The sequence below is a fragment of the Strigops habroptila genome, chromosome 8 (assembly GCF_004027225.2).
Source record: "Strigops habroptila isolate Jane chromosome 8, bStrHab1.2.pri, whole genome shotgun sequence".
NCBI classification, from domain to species: Eukaryota; Metazoa; Chordata; class Aves; order Psittaciformes; family Psittacidae; genus Strigops; species Strigops habroptila.
Genome location: NC_044284.2, coordinates 20,779,417 through 20,797,930, shown reverse-complemented (window position 1 = coordinate 20,797,930; position 18,514 = coordinate 20,779,417). Strand labels below are relative to the sequence as shown.

At 35.0% G+C, this 18,514-nt stretch overlaps 1 protein-coding gene across 14 annotated transcripts in view; it reads left to right on the top strand.

The window, feature by feature from the left end:
* Positions 1–18,514, top strand: part of XRN1 (5'-3' exoribonuclease 1) — a 37,743-nt gene that overhangs the window by 1,154 nt on the left and 18,075 nt on the right. For 12 of the 14 annotated variants that reach the window (XR_003992495.1, XM_030493665.1, XM_030493668.1 and 9 more), the window contains exons 2-22: positions 1,786–2,018; positions 3,318–3,415; positions 3,909–4,018; positions 4,113–4,223; positions 4,441–4,523; positions 6,692–6,779; positions 6,893–7,061; positions 7,270–7,337; positions 8,317–8,451; positions 9,813–9,876; positions 10,606–10,711; positions 11,069–11,158; positions 11,290–11,446; positions 11,785–11,904; positions 12,930–13,099; positions 13,946–14,066; positions 14,164–14,262; positions 16,022–16,125; positions 16,633–16,764; positions 17,496–17,658; positions 18,082–18,195. Coding sequence is in view for 13 of the 14 variants with exons in the window: in XM_030493665.1 (XP_030349525.1) it covers positions 1,786–2,018; positions 3,318–3,415; positions 3,909–4,018; positions 4,113–4,223; positions 4,441–4,523; positions 6,692–6,779; positions 6,893–7,061; positions 7,270–7,337; positions 8,317–8,451; positions 9,813–9,876; positions 10,606–10,711; positions 11,069–11,158; positions 11,290–11,446; positions 11,785–11,904; positions 12,930–13,099; positions 13,946–14,066; positions 14,164–14,262; positions 16,022–16,125; positions 16,633–16,764; positions 17,496–17,658; positions 18,082–18,195 (2,535 nt within the window). In the remaining variant the exon portion in view is untranslated. Of the gene's footprint in view, positions 1–1,785; positions 2,019–3,317; positions 3,416–3,908; positions 4,032–4,112; positions 4,224–4,440; positions 4,524–6,691; positions 6,780–6,892; positions 7,062–7,269; positions 7,338–8,316; positions 8,452–9,812; positions 9,877–10,605; positions 10,712–11,068; positions 11,159–11,289; positions 11,447–11,784; positions 11,905–12,929; positions 13,100–13,945; positions 14,067–14,163; positions 14,263–16,021; positions 16,126–16,632; positions 16,765–17,495; positions 17,659–18,081; positions 18,196–18,514 lie in introns of those variants that run through there. The other 2 variants (XM_030493674.1, XM_030493675.1) reach the window with 2 other exon arrangements.

Sequence of the window (18,514 nt, the reverse complement as noted above, 5' to 3'; positions counted from 1 at the left end):
GTCTTTGCTTATGGTTTGTTGGATTTCACAACCATGTCTTATACTGTCTGTGTAGCAAGGCGGCAGCAGTGTATGCTGGCTTTTCAGCTGTTAAAAACCTGGGCTGCTTACTGAAACCTGTGCTAGCTTTAAACTTCTGCTGAAGAATTTGGCCCACTGAGGAGTCACGTATGTGTCTGTTCTAACGAGGGGGTTGTATCCATGGTGCTTTCTGAAAGAGGCAGTGGGGGTTGTATCCATGGTGCTTTCTGAAAGAGGCAGTTAGAGCTCTTAAGATAAACAGAATGCACAACTCAACCTGACTTAAGTATGCTAATGTCATTCTCTAGTTAATCTTTCTGAAGACTGAATGATGTTAGTTTGTATGGAATTCTTGCTCTCTAAAACAGAAAAGAAAATGTCTAGATTGTTATCTGATACTAAGCTTCAACAGTAGCACACTAGGGCACAAGTCATATGAGGAGCGACTGAGGGAACTGGGGTTGTTTAGTCTGGAGAAGAGAAGGCTCAGGGGGGACATTATCACTCTCTACAAGTACGTGGAAGGTCAGTCTCTTCTCCCAAGTAACAAGTGATAGGACAAGAGGTAACAGCCTCAGGCTGCACCAGGGGAGGTTTAAATTGGATATTAGAAAAATTTCTTCACCAAAAAGGTGGTCAGGCATTGGAACAGGCTGCCCAGGAAAGTGGTGGGATCACTGTCCCTGGAAGTGTTCAAAAACTCTGTAGATGAGGCCCTCACTGATATCGTTTAGTGGTGGTCTTGGCATTCTTGGGGTAGTGGTTGGATTTGACGATCTTAAAGATCTTTTCCAACATAGTTGATTCTATGCTTCTATATAACCCCATTCTTCCTTTTCTCTGCCAGACCACTTGAATGTACAGACTGACAGAAACTAGCATCTAGATTAGGATTTTTGTTTGCTATTACAGAAAAAAATACTCAGAATAAAAGGCAATTCCTATGTAAAACACATAATGATTTTTTTAATCGTCTTATAATTGTGCTTAAAAGTTTATCTTTTCCATATATATGTTGCATATAAAAGCTTTGGTTTTCACCTCTTTAGAATGTTGCCTGTACAATGCCCCACTCTCCTTATCATCTGAAAGTGGTGCCTGTGTGGCTGATGTGGTGTTTGAGCTTGTTGAGAGAGCAGTTTGGTTACTGACTTTGGCTGTAGTGAAGATAATTATGCACAACAGAAGGCTAGTTATTGAAAGTGACTCGAGGTCGCTCTCAATCCTGCCTCTTGTTTTCTCTCTTCATCCGCTTTCTGAAACAATTATGTTTCTCTTGTGTTTGGATGTTAAATACAAGTCAACGACGTGCCTTTCAAAATTATATAAAGATAAGTCAGCAGTAAATCATGAAAAGTTAGCAGTGCCTTTTTCAAGTTGTAATGACAGGATGATTTTTATGTATAGTCATATTGGTGGATTAAAGAATAGATTTGTATATTGCAAATTGCTCTTGTGCATGTTGGGTGGGTTTTGGTAACAAACGCCCCCCTTGCTTCATACCTTTAACAGTGTTTCTGCTCTATCTGTTGCTTGTGTACATCTGTTCAGCTGACTTGCTTCACTGGGAAAATAATAATAACGGATTGCAAATGCAGGCAAACCTGTAACCAGTCAAGATACTCTTAGCCTATTGGTGTGCAGTAGGTTCCAGTGCTTCCCACTTCAGCTTGTTTCCAGAGTTCATTACTCTCGGCTACACCTTGAGCAGTGATTGCATTGCTTCAGCTGTCACCAAGTGTGTACTAACTCTGGCTTTTGTAGATTCCAGAATTTGACAACTTATACCTGGACATGAATGGCATTATACATCAGTGTTCACATCCAAATGATGACGATGTTCACTTCAGAATCTCGGAAGATAAGATTTTTGCTGATATTTTTCACTATTTGGAAGTATTGTTTCGCATCATTAAACCAAGGAAGGTTTTCTTCATGGCAGTTGATGGAGTAGCTCCAAGAGCAAAAATGAATCAGCAGCGTGGGAGACGTTTTAGGTGAGAATATTTGCTCCAACTCTGTCTTTAAGAGAGTGACTGCTTTAAAAAAAATTACGTAATTGCGTGCCATGAAAAGTAAAGTATGAGAGTATGAGTGCTTGTGCCTTTGATGGTAGCTTTAATTTTTAGTTAAATGAGGGTAACTACCTGTAAAATGTTAATACTTAAAATCAGGATTCCAAAAAAGAAAGTTTGCTTGTTACTTAAATTTTTCTCTGTGTATGTGGGGCTGGGAGGAGCTTTTGTCTCATGAAATTTTCTGTGAAATAAATCTCCAATGGCTTCATAACCTGTGAGAGTCTTTGGTATTTGTGAATGCTAATTCCAGACATGCTGTTTTGGTAACTATAATATGCCATGTTCTTTGAGAGTCATAGAAGAAAGGAAGTTTCTAATGAAACTCTGGTTTCCTGTTGATACCAGTTAGCAAGCTAGCTCACATACAGAGCTGCAAGTAGATTGCACATTGTTAAGGGTTATATTAATATTTTGGGAGATGTGGAAGCTTTGAAGACTGCTATAAGGAAAGCATGCCAGTGGTCAGACAGTATAGGGATGGTGAGTGAAAAGTAACGGAGGCAAACTGAGGGGAAGAGACAAGAGAGAGGATTTTCAAGCTACTGAGTTTTTTGTTGGGTTTTTTAAAAGGAAAAAAGGAAGTTGAGAGGAAGAAGAGATTAAGATAGAGTTCTAAGTAGGAAATTAGTAGAGTGGAAGTGAGAGAAGGACAAAAATCTAAGATATTGGTGGCTTTTCTTTTTCTGGTTTAAAAGTGTTTATGAAATCTTTGGCCAAGAAACGCTAGGATATTTGTTTGCTTGTTTCTCCATTACTAGTGATGGTAACTTGTTAGTTCACCCCTTCTACTCTTATGGTATTCTAAACTTGCTGCTTTGTTTAACAATATTCTTAACTATAGTATTAACTATATAACTATTGTTCTGAGACAGTGTTTTCAGATGCTTAGATTCTGAGTACTCCTACTGTTTCAACATTAAATTGCTTTCATTGTGCTCAGCCATTGAATGATCATTTTGGAAATCTAAATATTAACTGTATCTGAGTAATGACAGATTATCATCATTACTAGGGAAAAAAAGCTGTGTTTAAGCCTTCCAGTTGTGTGGGAAACAAGGGCAAACTATCCAAGAGTTAAATTTCTCCCTCTCCTTTTCCTAAACACTCCTTAAAAAATCAACTATATGTATTTTGTCAGTAAAGCTGTACTTAGGATATTAATGTTTGAATAAGATGGTTCTTTCTCTACTTCGGTCTTCCAACCCTGTGTTGTTTTAGATCAGCAAAAGAGGCAGAGGACAAAATAAAAAAGGCTTTAGAAAAGGGAGAAACCCTCCCAACAGAAGCCAGGTTTGACTCCAACTGTATTACACCAGGTAAGAATATTTGTCAAGTATTTAAATCTAAGTGTTTAGATTTATGGTTTTGCATCTATTTCCCTATCCTAAAGCATTTTTTTTAAATTGGAGAACAAAATTGGTAAAGGCTCAAGTTGAGAACAGAAGTTTAAATAACTTCTAGTAGGATTGGAATACTGTCTTACTCTAAAAGTTTTTGTAGATTGCAGTGGAAAAGATTAATTCTCTTCGGAAAAAACTCAGCTATTCCCTTCATCCCATGCAGAATTTTAACTTGGGTTTTGGGGGAGTTTTTTTTGTTTGGGTTTTTTGGGGTTTTTTTTTGTTTGTGTGTTGTTTTTGTTTTGAGGGGTTTTTTGTTTGTTGGATGGTTTTTTGTTTTGTTTTGGTCGTGTGTTGGTTTTGGTTTTAGGGGGGTTTTTTTGTTTTATCATTAATAATTTTGATATGTAAATATGGTTGTGAATGACTAGTGAAAAGTTTCATGTGCAACTTCGATTTTTGTTTTCAGGAACTGAATTCATGGCCAGATTGCATGAGCATCTTAAATACTTTGTAAATATGAAGATTTCCACAGACAAATCCTGGCAAGGAGTAACAGTCTACTTATCAGGCCATGAGGTCATTGTATTTTGTTAATATTTTATGTTGAATAGATGTTTATTTTATAGAAAAATACTGATGAATTTGTTGTTGCGGGGGTTTTTTTGTGCAGACTCCAGGGGAAGGCGAGCATAAAATTATGGAGTTCATCAGATCAGAAAAAGCAAAGCCCCATCACGACCCAAACACAAGACACTGTCTCTATGGCTTAGATGCTGACTTGGTATGTGCAAATAAAATAATACAACAGAAGTTTATAAAGTGTATTTGATGTTTTCCTAAGTGCACAGGGTTCTAAAATGAATGTTATTCAACAAGCACGGAGCTTTGTATTCTTGCAAACTTTTGAATTTGTAATTAAACAGAACAGCAAAATTGCTTTATGCTGCTCAAATCTTGAGTAACGGTTAAATAATAACAAAGATCTTTCTTTATAATAGATTATGCTGGGATTAACAAGTCATGAGGCACACTTTGCGCTCTTAAGAGAAGAAGTCAGATTTGGTGGTAAAAAATCTCAAAGGTAAATTGATTTAACTTCACTCTTTATATATGATGAAATTAAATGTGAAAGTTACTGGGTGACTAAACCAGGTTGGGTTTTTTAATTGATTGCATACTAAATAAAGTCTTTGTTACTAAAATCCATGAAATGAACTTGTTAGATTGTGCACTTGAATGAGTTTACATGAGAAAGCATGTGCTGTCAGGACAGCTTATTAAAAAATCCGTACAGGTTTGGTGTGTTGTGCTTCTTCATGATACAAATGGAACAGCCCAGGCTGTACTGACACTGTTTCCTTAATTGTCTTATTCAGATATTAACTTTTTAAAATGTATTTATATCTCTGAGGTTTTGTGCATATAAGTAAATTACGAGAACAATTACTAAAATAAACTCTCTTAAAGTGATTGCCTGGATGTTTTTATTCTGGATTTGCCCATTTGAACCAACTTGTGAGCTATCATCTGTCAGAATAGGGTGACTTGTTCCAGAACTGAGCATGTACATGGAGTTATAGAAGAATTAATTTTATAACTGCTACTGTTATAAAAGTAGGCTAGGTCCTATATGAAGGCTAGGTCTCTTCTTTGAAGAACCATCAACGTATATTTGGTGGATAAAGGGAGAAGGTGGGAGAGACAGAAACACACTTTTTTGATATATAAAAAAAAAAAATATTTTGGATAAGACATGCAAATGTTTAGATAAATGCATCATTTTTGCTGATAAGAGTGAATTTTTTGTGAAGGACGATATGATACACATCAGAAATAAGTATTCTTTTCAGTCTTCTGCAGTCAACTTTTCGCTGATATTCATTGTCTTGGTAGTGTTGGCATGTAACTTTGTAATGGTTTTTAAAAGACCTTAAGTCTAATCAAAGAAGAATGTCGGTTTCCTCTTTTTTATAAAAATAAAATAATATAAAGGTGTGACAACTTTTTGAGGAATGGGGATTAATTACACGAAGTATGAAATCAAAGGGAAGGTGTATTCCCCCCTGCCTCCCTCCCCAAGCATTGTTCCATGTTTGGCTCCTGTTGAAATTTCTGGAGAATATTGCTCATTACAAGAGTTTATGTCTGGAAGTTACAGGAATTGCCTTCTGTCAATGTTGTCGCGTTTATGAATACTTTCAGTATTCCTGTTTTTTCAGGATTTTGAGGTCCAGTGAAAGGAAGACTAAGGGGCAGAATGTCTCTAGAGTCTTAGAGCATTAACCTGGATTTGGCAATGTTCTTTAATACCGATATAAAATTTATATTTTAAAAGTGACAGAACTGGGTCTAAACTTCTGCGCAGCCAGAGTCTAAACTTCTTCATAGTTCAGAGTTCATTTTAGTAATCTTCATATAAGCTTGTATATCACACACATCTTCCTCAGAGGATTTTGGCCAAAATCTGCTTTGTATGTGTGAATACACAGATATTTCCGTTTGTTTGTCATTGGAGGTGGTCCCAGCTGGTTATAGTATCTACAAGGTGAAATAGTCCTTTATGAATTTAAAAATACATCACTCTTGAGCTCATTGATCTTTTGGTGTAGGTATTAACCGATTTTGGCCTAATGTTGGCGTACATATTAAGTAATTCTAGTGAAGAGGAAAAGAAGGCAGAATATATGTTGACTAATCTATGCCATAAACAGTAGGTTTGTAATTTTTTTTTGGTGCTGTGTTGAAGCCACCAGATGATACCTATGTAGTGTGTCTTTAAGTTGAGCATATTCTTTTCTTACAGGAAGTATTTCAAATGATTGCAAATGTAACCCAGGAACTTTATGCATAATCTGTATACTCTATATTTTCTCAGATTAGTTCTAAAATACCTTAAAATTTATTTGGTTTGGTACAAAGTTAGGTTAGGCTGTCCCTTTTTTGGACAATATGATAATTACTTGGGAAATAGTTAATGAAACATGGAACTTGACAAAGCTGCCCTGCTTTCTCTAAGCTAGCTGTTTTCCACACAGTGCAGTCACGTCTCCTGTTTAGAAGATTCTACTGCAAAATTTTATTTAACCAGGTGAATCCTAAAACAGATTCAAAGAAGTGTTCATATATTTCTTCTGCAAAGATTTAATCCCAGTAAGATTAGTTGGTTTTAGGTAACCTTGGACTTATTAAATATTCATGTTGAAAGTGTGTTCATAAATAATTTAACTTCATGTTTTGAATAATTTACAGAGCATGTGCCCCAGAGGAAACCACATTTCATCTACTGCACTTATCGCTTATGAGAGAATATATCGATTATGAATTTTCACCAGTAAAAGTAAGTCTTAATGGAGCTGTGACTGAAAAAATGTGTGAGGTCTTTTTATGCAAACATGATAATAAAAATTACACTGCTGTGTTTGTTTCCCCCCTACACCCCCCCCCCTCCAGGACAAGATTTCCTTTGAATATGATATTGAAAGGATAATAGATGATTGGATCTTAATGGGTTTCCTTGTAGGAAATGATTTTATTCCTCATCTACCTCATTTACACATTAATCATGATGCACTGCCGCTACTTTATAGAACATACATGGCTATCTTGCCAGAACTGGGAGGTAAGAACACTTTTCCATAGTTGTGGAAAGTAGAAACATTAACATTCCTGCGTTAATATTTATTGACCTTTTTAACCATGTTAGAATGTTTAGCATTTCTAACACTTTCTTTAGACAGACAGGAAGATTGCATTCTATTATCTATGGGGCATTTAAATTGAAACTTTAAAATTGTTAATTTAAAACTCATACTTTATTTTCCCAATAGGTTACATAAATGAGAATGGACATCTGAATTTAAAACGCTTTGAGAAATATCTCACAAGATTGTCAGATGTGAGTAACTTCAAAATTGCTCTGTATAGTATGGTGTAGTCTGTTGAATTTAACCTCAGTGTGGTGCCCTGAAATACACCGTGCTGTAGTTTTAAGGAACTGTCAAATGACTGAGTTTTACAAGTGGTTCAGTCAGCTATTTTGTCATTTAAATGATGGGATCCAATCAGTTTCTCTCTGATCTTATCGTAAGAGGAAAAAGATTGAATCATTTAGTCTATGCTTTAGCCAGTATCTTTTAGTACTGCAAGTCAAATGACGATTTACCTCATTTGAGTAATGAGGGACAGTACTGTGCAAAATGTGCTCTAGGCAGCAATATTCTTTGCTGGTCAGTTTCTTGTGGGGTAAGCTCTTGAAGAGCAGTATTTTTTTACAAGTTTTTGATGAAGATCATTGGTCAGGAGTGATGAAGCATAAGTATCCCTGAGGCAGGCATCACCATTCTTGATTAACTCACTGGCATATAGGAGGTAATCCTGTTAAGTGCCACTGCAGTAATCCATCCTGGAGATGAGAAAAGGTGCAGGCCAGATAGAAATGGAAAGGTCTCAGCCTTCTGCTGAGCTTGGAAGGAGGAAGTTCATTCATCTGCTTTCGCTGTTGCAGCCCTGTCTTCTGATTCATGTGTAGAAGTATGAAGGTGTTGCATGTGTGGCACCCAAGCCTTATAAATGTTTTACTGGTTCTAGAGTTAATAGTGAAATGTGGAAATTACCTAGCTATTTTTATTACACAATGCTGCCTTACTGAAAGAAAACAAAATATGGCTTGGGTGTATGTTATGTATCACTAAAAAAAAAAAAAATATTTTTAATACGAATCTATTGGTTTAATTGTAGCTCTAGGGCAAAAATGTTTATGTACGACTGCCTCCAGATGTAACCTAATGCATGTACTATGAAGACATTGTTAATTTAGCACTGTAAATTTGGCATCCCTCAAATATTTCTAAACTTACTTTAATCTTCCTGTACAGTTTGATCGTGAACACTTCAGTGAAGTCTTTGTAGACCTAAAATGGTTTGAAAGTAAAGTAGGCAATAAATACCTCAATGAGGCAGCTGGTATTGCAGCAGAGGAAGCCAGAAAAATTAAACAAAAGAAACAAAAGGTTAGTATTCTGCATGTGCAATTTTGGAACTATGAATGTTACTTACTGCAAATCAGTAACTTGATTTTAGACAAATTAAATGGCATAACCCTCTGGTTTGAGGTTTTTCTGAGATCAGAAGTGATAGTAAAATGTAACATTTGAGGAACTGCCTGTATGCATTGCTGGTTGTGTGTGATGAAATGGTTAAATCAAGGTCAGGTTCGTAGGATTTTTGAAATCTTGTAAACCTATAACTTAATGCTTTATGTCACTTTATCTCTTCTCAACTGCAGCAAAACTTACTTTTGGGTGAGTTATAGTCAAACTTGCTATGCTTTGTAATTTTACTTTTCATTGCATAGCCTGCTATCAATTTTATATATTTCAGATACACTGATAGATCATTCATGCATGTGTCGGTATTGGCCAGCTATTTGACAATGAATAGACAAATAGGAATTTCATTGGTGTGAGCTATCTCAGATTTGTTATTAAACTTGCAATTCTAGCCATAACTGGTTAATAAGGAACAGCACTTTCCTCTGTATCTTGACTCTGCCTCACTGTCATGTTCCTCACTGCCACCTCCATTGGCTATCTTTCAATATATGCCTTCAGCAGAGTGTAGAGTAGCAGCAGGAAATCCCTTCAAGATTAATCTGTCACTGTGTATCATTATCCTGTTCTTTAGTGCAGTTTGTGGTTTGTAAGAACAAGATGTTAGTTCTTCCTTTAATAAGGTGTATCTTTTATTTGTGGTTGTTTTCTTATTTGCCTGAGAAGTTTGGAGCAGCTGTGTAGTATTAGCTAGCTATCTTGACTGATCCTTTGAATGGCAGTAACAGTCAGGAGCTTGTGTATCTCAGGTACAGAGGAAGATTCTGCTTATTGAAAGCTACACAGTGCTATACATAAAAGACAGTGTGAGAATGAAGTGAATGTTTGGCTTGTTTGACACTCTAAAACAAGATTTCTTGTGTCCTTACTTCCCACAGAAGTCACTTGAGCTCTTAAAAATTTATTCATGAGAAATTTGACTGCATTCTGGTGCTGTAGCACAATGCATGATGTAGGTAAAAATCCTTAAATATGTACTACACAGTTTTGGAAACAGTTGTGTTTTGGAAAACAAATTTTCAGACATTTTATAAAGGTAGTTGAGATTTTATTTGAGCCTCCTCCTTTGTGTGATCTGTCCTTTTGTCTGATAAAATCATTTTCCTTAGGCAACTACAAGAGAAGGAAATGTAGTGGGGTTTATACTAAATAATGTTTAAACATCTTGATTATAACATTCTGAGTTGCAGATTATATGGTTGGGAATGAGGTATGTGCATATTATTCTGTCTTTTTACTTTATCTCAAATACTAATTAACAGGCTCAGGAAAACTCGATATGTTTGGCTGCTTTAGAAAAAAATGAAGGTGAAGTGACCCCTAAAAGTAAGTGCAAGTAGTTTTTCAAGATACATATTACAGAAAAGAACCTTTATAATTTGTGTATAGATTTGGAAGCTCTGTAAGAATTTTGTGTCAGAAATTACCTTAATCTAAATGAAAGAATTAATGTAGTCAGCTGTAGGTAAATGGAACTGCACATCACTGGCTTATGGTGAGAGGAAATGGGGCTAAAGCTTTTGAAGTGCTTCTTCCCTGATCAGTATTTTCATGATGAACTGAAGGAAAGAATGAGCAAATCTTCAACATTATGGTTTTGATAATTGTATGCCTAGGTATTTTGTTGTACAAGTGGGGATAAATGAACAGATTTTTATATGGCTGTGGAGTTTTTGGTTGTGTGAATTGTTTTTAAACTCATTCCACTTGTAGGAAATGTCTTTTGCTCATGTTATGAAATTTAATGTAAAAAATGTATAAATACTACTCCATGATATAAGATGTTGCTGGAATAAGGTTAAATTTTAAAATATATGTTAACGTTTTAAGTTATTTTCTGATAGCTTGTATTTTCTTCTCTGTTTTGTAATTGGGCTATGAAATGGGTTGCCAGTCTTTAAAGGACAAAGACGTTCCAGACTTCCTCTGCGTAAAGATTTTGATTGATTGTTTCATGGTACTTTCAGTGCAAGGAAGTCAAAACTGAAAGTCTTCAACCTTACTGTAGTAGAGAAGTGAACATTCATTCTTTGCTTTTCATGACTGCTTTTTCAGCTGTATTGGAAGATGAACCAGAAGACGATGATCTGTTTGAAACTGAATTTAGGCAATACAAAAGAACTTACTACATGACTAAAATGGGGGTAGAAGTAGTTTCTGAGTAAGTGTATGCTTTTTTTTTTCTTTTTCTGTTTTTAAACACCAGAGATAAGTCTTTACATATGTCTATTACAAGACAGAATTTTCATCCATGTTGAAAGCAGAGAGTATGTGGCAGCATACTGCATTGGTGATGCTTTTGGCTAATGCAATAAGAGCTGTAAGCCACGTTTTCTGCAACAAGTATGTGAGAACCAGAGAGAAAAATTTGATTAGCGTTCAATCAATCTAGAAAACCATGGTCTTACTAGGTTCCCCAAATGCTCTATCTTCATTCCTATGTACAAGGTGCTAAGTAATTTTCATATACTAGTGAAAATGAGGAAAACTAGTAAGGATCTTTCTTTTTCCTTTTAAGTGACTTCTTGGCTGATCAAGCTGAATGTTATGTCCAGGCAATACAGTGGATTTTGCATTATTATTACCATGGAGTTCAATCATGGAGCTGGTAAGAAAAATTGTCAAATGAGAAATTGTTTCACCCTGTGTGCTTGGAACATTTAAGGCAGTTCTGTTTGTTTCTGATCGGTGAACATTGCTGTGCTAAAATCGAGTAACTTAAGGTTTTTTCCCCTGCAGGTATTATCCTTATCATTATGCACCTTATCTGTCAGATATTCGCAACATAGGTGAACTCAAAATCAAATTTGAACTGGGAAAACCTTTCATGCCATTTGAACAGCTTCTTGCTGTACTTCCAGCAGCTAGCAAAGATCTGCTACCTAAATGCTACCAGGTAGGATTTAAAATTAAATTGCATTTATCTATCACTTACTGGTTGTCTGCTTTATTCTGAAGTCTTTTCTGGATATTTTTGCATGTCTTAATTACATTCTATCTCCAAATTTTAGGTGTATGGTGAAATACTTCTTACTATTCTTAAGTATATTGTAAACTTAGTAATAAATAGAAAATTTTGCATTTGCTAAGCAATTTCAGACTAGGATATTTAAATTATGTTAAATTCCTGTTCAGCCTTGAATTGGTTTTAATACTAGCCTTCCTCTATCTCTTCCTAGCATTATTGCTAATTTGTCTCTGATATTATTTAATTTCAATATTGTATTTTCCTAGCATTTGATGATTAGTCAAGACTCTCCTATTATAGAGTATTATCCACCGGACTTTAAAACTGATCTAAATGGAAAACAGCAAGAATGGGAAGCTGTAGTATTAATCCCATTTATTGATGAGGTAAGTTCTTTCAATGCCTGCTCTCTGTAAAAGCTTTGTAACAAAGCTGCTAAACTTCTTAATTCATCATCAGTTAGACATGCAATTAAATGGAAGTTTAAATTAATACTTGATAAGACTACGGAAAAATATAAATGTTTGCTGCCTGGAGAGTAAGGCCAAGTTAAGTTACCACAAGCAATGTTAGCTTCAAGTGGCAGAAGTCTTAAGTAAAAGCTCTGGAGTTTTTGTTGTTCATGTTTTCAGTCAGCTTTTCAAATATTTAGTTTCATATTATTTGAGGGGAAAAAAATTATATATGTAAATACATAAAAATGAGGGGAAAAAAAAAGAAACACTTGGAGGGGGAAAAAAACCCCAGACTTTTTACAGAAAATCTCTTCATATGAACACCAGTAAATGGGTAGAAGACATTAAGTACAAATCAAATGGTAAAAAGGAGAGGAATAAAATAGTAGTAACATTTTCCTTTTGTAGATAGGATAATAGTAATATATATGTTGTTGTAATATCTTTTATCAGGTTAAATTTGAGCACATCAAAGAGTGGATGAAAATAAAAGTGCAGATTAGGCGTTAGAGTATATACAGGTGGTGGCATATGCCTATCAATTGTTTCCATAGTTTGCAGTGAAAAGTTGATAGGACTTAGTCTTCTCACAAAAGACAACAGTTGCTACTTGAATGACGCATAAGCTTTTGAAGCTTTTTCAACAGTTACTTTGTAGAATTTTATGATAACATTTAAAATCTTTTTAATCTTTCTTTGTATGTTAAATGTAAAAGACAAAACATGGCTAGCCTTTGGAAACCATATTTGCAAAAAGGTAATCTTTATTCTCCAAAGCCATTCCATTGGAATTGTTCTGGTTTTATTAGAGAGCTGGGTCACAAGGAAAGGTAAGGCTGCAATTAGAAACTTAACGTATTAGCCAAAAAAATGCAGGTATCCACTTACCCACAGTAGATGTTTCCATGCTAATTTTTGTTGCCAGTTTCACATACACTAATTTCTCTAAAATTTAGAAACGACTGCTGCTGGCCATGGAATCCTGTAATAAGTGCCTAAAAGAAGAGGAGAAACGAAGAAATACTCACAGTGCTTGCTTAATGTACTGGTATGACAAAGATGCAGAGTTCCAGTACATGTCACCATGGCCCGAGAAATTCCCTGCAATAGAAAGATGCCATACAAGGTAAAACTGCCATAACTGTTTTAGAGTAGACTAAAAGTAGGTAGAATACTTTTATTAGCATTTTAACCAAAGCTTGTGTATTCCAGCATATACACTGAAAAAACTAACATTGAATTATATGTTACCTGTTGTGGATGGCATGGTAAAAGTGCTTAGAATTCAATTGTTTGGTAAAAGTGTTTGTCTCTTCCAACGTTACTTTGCGAAACAGATGAACCAATGCTAAGTCGGCAGAACACTCTTAAGAGAATTACTAAACTCTGTATGACACAGAGGATGAAAGACTGGTGCAACTACCTGATAATAGTGACAATTCATCAGCACGCTAATTCCAGAGCATTTATAAAAAAAATGAAAGCATTTGGATCCAGTGCAGAGTTGAACACAAGTGTGTGTTTCACCTTCCTTGCACTGAAAGTAGTCAGCTTTATGTAACACAGGCTGAGGTTTCAAGACTAAATGGAAACCTAACCTTGATAGTAGTTGAACTTCAAGTGTAATAGAGGAGGAATGCCTGCTGCAGGATTACACTAAGTGGAGAATTAGTAGTTGTGAAAATGAATGATACCATATGGAACTATTGCAGTTAAGAATTTGACAGTAACAGTGAATTAAAATAGTGAGATTGGGACATACTGTGTCTTGATGTTTTGTCTTTTTCTTAATGAGTAGTGTCTTTCCAGCAATAGCATAGTCCTTTGTAGAGATTCCAAGTGACTTAAGTTAATTGGCACCCTACAGAAAAGTCAAGCATTGGTCAATTAATGAGTGTTTGAATGAGTAATGAGAGTTTCTAGAGCCAAAGGTCAATCTGCATGAGCAAACATTGTTCAACTTGTTTTTTAGGTATAAAACAATACCTTTGGATGCTTGGCACGTAGAAATAACCCACAATAAGATAACTAAAATCAAGAAGAGTGCATTATATTTTTGTGGATTTCCTACTTTAAAGCACATTAAACATAAGGTAAAAGATTTTTCTCTTCTGATGTTTTCCATTGTATTTAATAGATAGCTATGTAAGAGTTCCAGTAAGTTTTATGTGCTGTTTTATTTTTACACAGTTCTATCTTAGAAAAAGTGGTGTCCAGGTGTTTCAGCAAAGCAGCCATGGAGAAAACATGATGTTAGAAATCATAGCTAATGAGAACTCAAAAGAACAGGTAAGCAGTCAGCTCCGAACAAAAACCAACCAAACAAAAAACCCAAAACCAAACCAAAACAATACAAAAAACCCCAAACAAAAAACAAACAAAAAACCCACACCAAAACCAACTTGTCATAAAAAGACCAATTTGTTAAGTAGTCAGATTTGAAATGTTGGTTATTTATATCTTGTATTATAGGAGAAAAATGTTTATAGGGTAGTATTAAAAAAGTTTTTAAAAAATGTTTAAACCCAAGCATTTCTTAAAGAATAGTTAATATATTGAATAGTTAATTTAAAATAATATGATGTTTTGTAAAATTTTATTTAACTAATAATGCTTGATTTCAAAATGAGCTTTATGTATAACCTCTTAAAATTTGATTAATTGATAGAAAGGGAGATGAAGTACAAATGTGTGCTCAAGGCCAGAGAATTAATTTCTGGAGTAAGAACTATGGAGTTGTTAACTCCCAGCCCAAAGTGGAGACCATTAGGTGGTAATATTCTGAGTATATATTTTGAAAACATCAGCCAAATCAGTTCACTGAAAACATCAATGGTATTAGTTCACACTGAAAGCTTTTGTTGACTATCAAATTCAATAGTAAAAAAGTAAAGTTCATTAGGATTAAAATGCTATATTTTTGTGGGGAACAGTCTGGAATTTTGAGAATCTGCTGAAAGATTTAAATTTGTTCTGACTTCAGGATACTAAATGTCGGACTCCTTAGTAGAGTTTCTGGCATTTCTCTGTGGGTAGTCATCAGATGTTCTCAGGTAAGGAGTTGGTGAGACTCACTCCTGACTAATGAATAGTTGGAAGTAGTATAAATGCAAGGAAGCAGAGTCTCCAGACCAGTGCCCCTTGTCTTTTGTGTAGCTGAGAAGATAGATAGACACTTTTTCATTTTTAATTAGTCCCTTTTCATCAACAAAGCAGACTTAACATCTTCCACTTAAATAAGACTGTTTGATAGAGGAATTAGAGGAAAGCGTTAATGCAGAGACATTAAGAAGCAAAATATCTATTTCTTTTAAATCCTTTAAAAGCCAACTCTAATAATCAAAAGTATGAAGCAGAAAAGGACAAATCTTGGAAAAGAAAAAAGATTCAGAGATAAATAAATAAAACCAGGAAAGAAGAGAGGAGAAAAATGACAAGATGCGATTTTACAGGAGAGAGTTAGGGAGCGTGAATATAGATTCTTGGCAGAGATAATTAAATAAGCCAAAATAATACATTAAAAAATAGTAGAAACTCATTGAAAAAACCAGAACATAACGTGAAACTAAAATTACAGATGCTGGATAAGTCCAGGACGTAAGTGCTGTTTCTTTATTTCAGTGAAATACAAAAGTAAAATGTATAATAAAAAATATTCCACTAATTTCAAATTGTCAGTTTGATCATTGTGTCCCACAGACACAAATAGTTCTCAGTGATTTAACAAAAAAAGTACATAGTAAGCCTATACCAGAAATGCAAATCAATCCAGGTCTTACAGCTAACATATGCTACATTTAAAGAGCCACGCTTGAAATATGATACTTTGTCCAAAAAAATGAAATATGATTCTCCATTTCTAGTAAGAGATTGTGTTATATGTACCAAAATATAATTTAATAAGCTAAAATGAGCTTTTTATTCTGAAACAAAACCTGTTCTTTTATTAGGGTGGTTTTTATTGCAAAACCAGTTTGAAAATACTTTAACACAAACCTTTTAGTATGTTAAACAATTAGTAACTTCTGGTTGTTTGGATTTTGTTCAGGTAGTAGAAAATGTTGCCAGTTTGGTACTTGGAAAGCGTGTTTTCGTTAACTGGCCACACCTTGAAGAAGCCAGAGTTGTTGCTGTGTCAGATGGAGAAACTAAGTAAGAGACATTTCATAGATTTTTGTTTGTCATCTTTATTGTTCTATTCAAAATAAGTTCCTTAGGCTGCACAAAAGTTTTGTGTTTTTATTGTAATTCTTGCTAACAACAAATTAGTCCAGATGTATCAAAGGCTGCTTGGTGGAAGAACCTTTGTTTAAGATCATTCTGAGGTTTGGTTATCTCTGTAGATGTCTAGTCCTTCAGTATTTTGCTATTATGTAGAAGTTTGGGAGAGCTCTTTCTTAACTCTGAGGGAGAAAATGCATGCACAGAAATCCACACAGAATTAATGTAAAAGAGAACATTTCTACACAATCTTTTCAGCATATGCACTGATATTTTTTATAGAAAATATGCTGTGTGGTCTGTTTTGTAAGGGGTTGAGAAAACGATGCTGCAAGTCCTTAACGAGTGATTTCTAACTATTCTAAGTTCTGCTCACAATTGGTTATGTCTAGATTAATCTCATTTGGTTAAATTGATACTTGTCATGGTATTCTCAAGGTTTTATTTGGAAGAACCACATGGCACACAGAAGCTTTACATGGGAAATGCGGTGCCCCCAACTAAAGTGGCATACGTTGGAGATAAGGAACAAAGCACGTGGTTAAAAGACATTCAAGGCATTTCAGAGCAGTAAGTAACTTTGCAAATCAAGTGTAACTTTGCATTTCAAAGCTTAGCAATGTTTTGTTGCTGTATTACAGACCGAAGTAGCAGAGAGGAGCTGCCGCATACTTGATGATAAAGGTTAAGGAGTCTGCTGGAATTAAAAAAAAAAAAAAAAAAAAGCCATAAAAGAGCTTATGCTGATATTTCAGAATATGTGGAGTTAGTCCCTAGGTATTTAAAGTTAGATGCTGTTACAAAAGAATTCTCAAATGAATGAGTTTCAGTATTTACTCTCCCACTCAATTTTCTGTTCTGGTCTTAGTAATCTTCAGTTGTAGGAGGTATATAGAATAGAGTCATACAGTATCTAGTTACAACTTCAACAGCTTAGCATTGTTAAATTTGAATACAGCTCTTGCTTTTCTGAAGTGTGGGTGCCCAATGGAACACAACTGAGTTAAAGAAACTTGCCATTTTGTTAGCTGTCATTTGAGTTAACTGCCTTAATTAGCCCAATACTTCCCACTGTAAAGGTACAAATGTATTTAAATTAACACACTTGGCTGTGTACTGGTGGTTGTGCAACTGCCATGTATAAGCAATTGGTTAAGCTGTTTATTCTGGACATCTTTATAAAATGGGAAGCAAACTATTGGAATAATTTTGTTGTTTATTTTATTGCAAGCAATTAATTCCATCCTCTTGGTTCAGTTCTGTTTGTTGTAATCAAACTAAATATTCTGCTTTGTATTCAGCTACCAGAAAAGAAAAGGAATAATTATCCACGAAACATCGATAGTTGTATATGCTCAGTTACTCACTGGTAATAGATACCAACTGAAACAAAATGGAGAAGTTTATCTGGAGAAGCAGTGGTCAAAACAAGTTCTTCCTTTTGTTTACCAAACTGTTGTCAAGGTAAATACAGAAGGTGCACATAGCACCTTACTCCGTTGAGAGTATGCAGAGGAAAGAGTGTATGTTCCTTTAAAACAAAAGAATGGACAAAAATGAACAAGTTAATGTAATTTATTCTATTAAAAAACATAACATGCTTAGGCAAGTATTTCATCATGAAATTTGGGACGAAATTTGCACAGTTTAGAGATCGTACTGAAAAAATATAATTTGTCATTTTTTACTGATGATATTTTGAACGAAGTACAGTTAGTGGTGCTCTACAGGGTGGCATAGTTGCTTGTGTAATATAGCGTTAACTTCTTTGTCTGAATTATTTCAGATGCAGATGTTTTAGAATAAGTGTCTATTTAGATGAATTTCTTAATTATTCTACTGTAATCTGATGATACTTAACATTATCAATTTTGTCTTTTTATGTAGGATATCAAAGCCTTTGACTCTCGTTTTTCAAACATCAAAACTTTGGATGACCTATTTCCTCCTGGAAGTACCGCCTTTATGCTGGGATCTCCTTACTATGGCTGCATGGGAGAAGTTAGTTCCACTCATTTCTTCCCCCCCCGCCCCCCCCCCCTTTTTTTTTTTCCCCTAGACTTCTTTATTCACAAGCCTAAAATAATAAAAGTATGTTCTGTGGTAGTAGTGGTCACTTGCTAGCTAAGATTTTAAATCAAAGATTCCCTGATGGCTTAGTCAGAGGAGGAGGGGGTTCTCCTGCTTTCCCTATTGCTGTTGCTCACATTGCAGGAAAAAGATAGCACAGCTTGAATGCGTGATTATTTTTACTAATTATTTGGGATAATTTGTAATGCACAGAGTTCCCATGTTGGACCAATTGTAGTCATTGATTCTT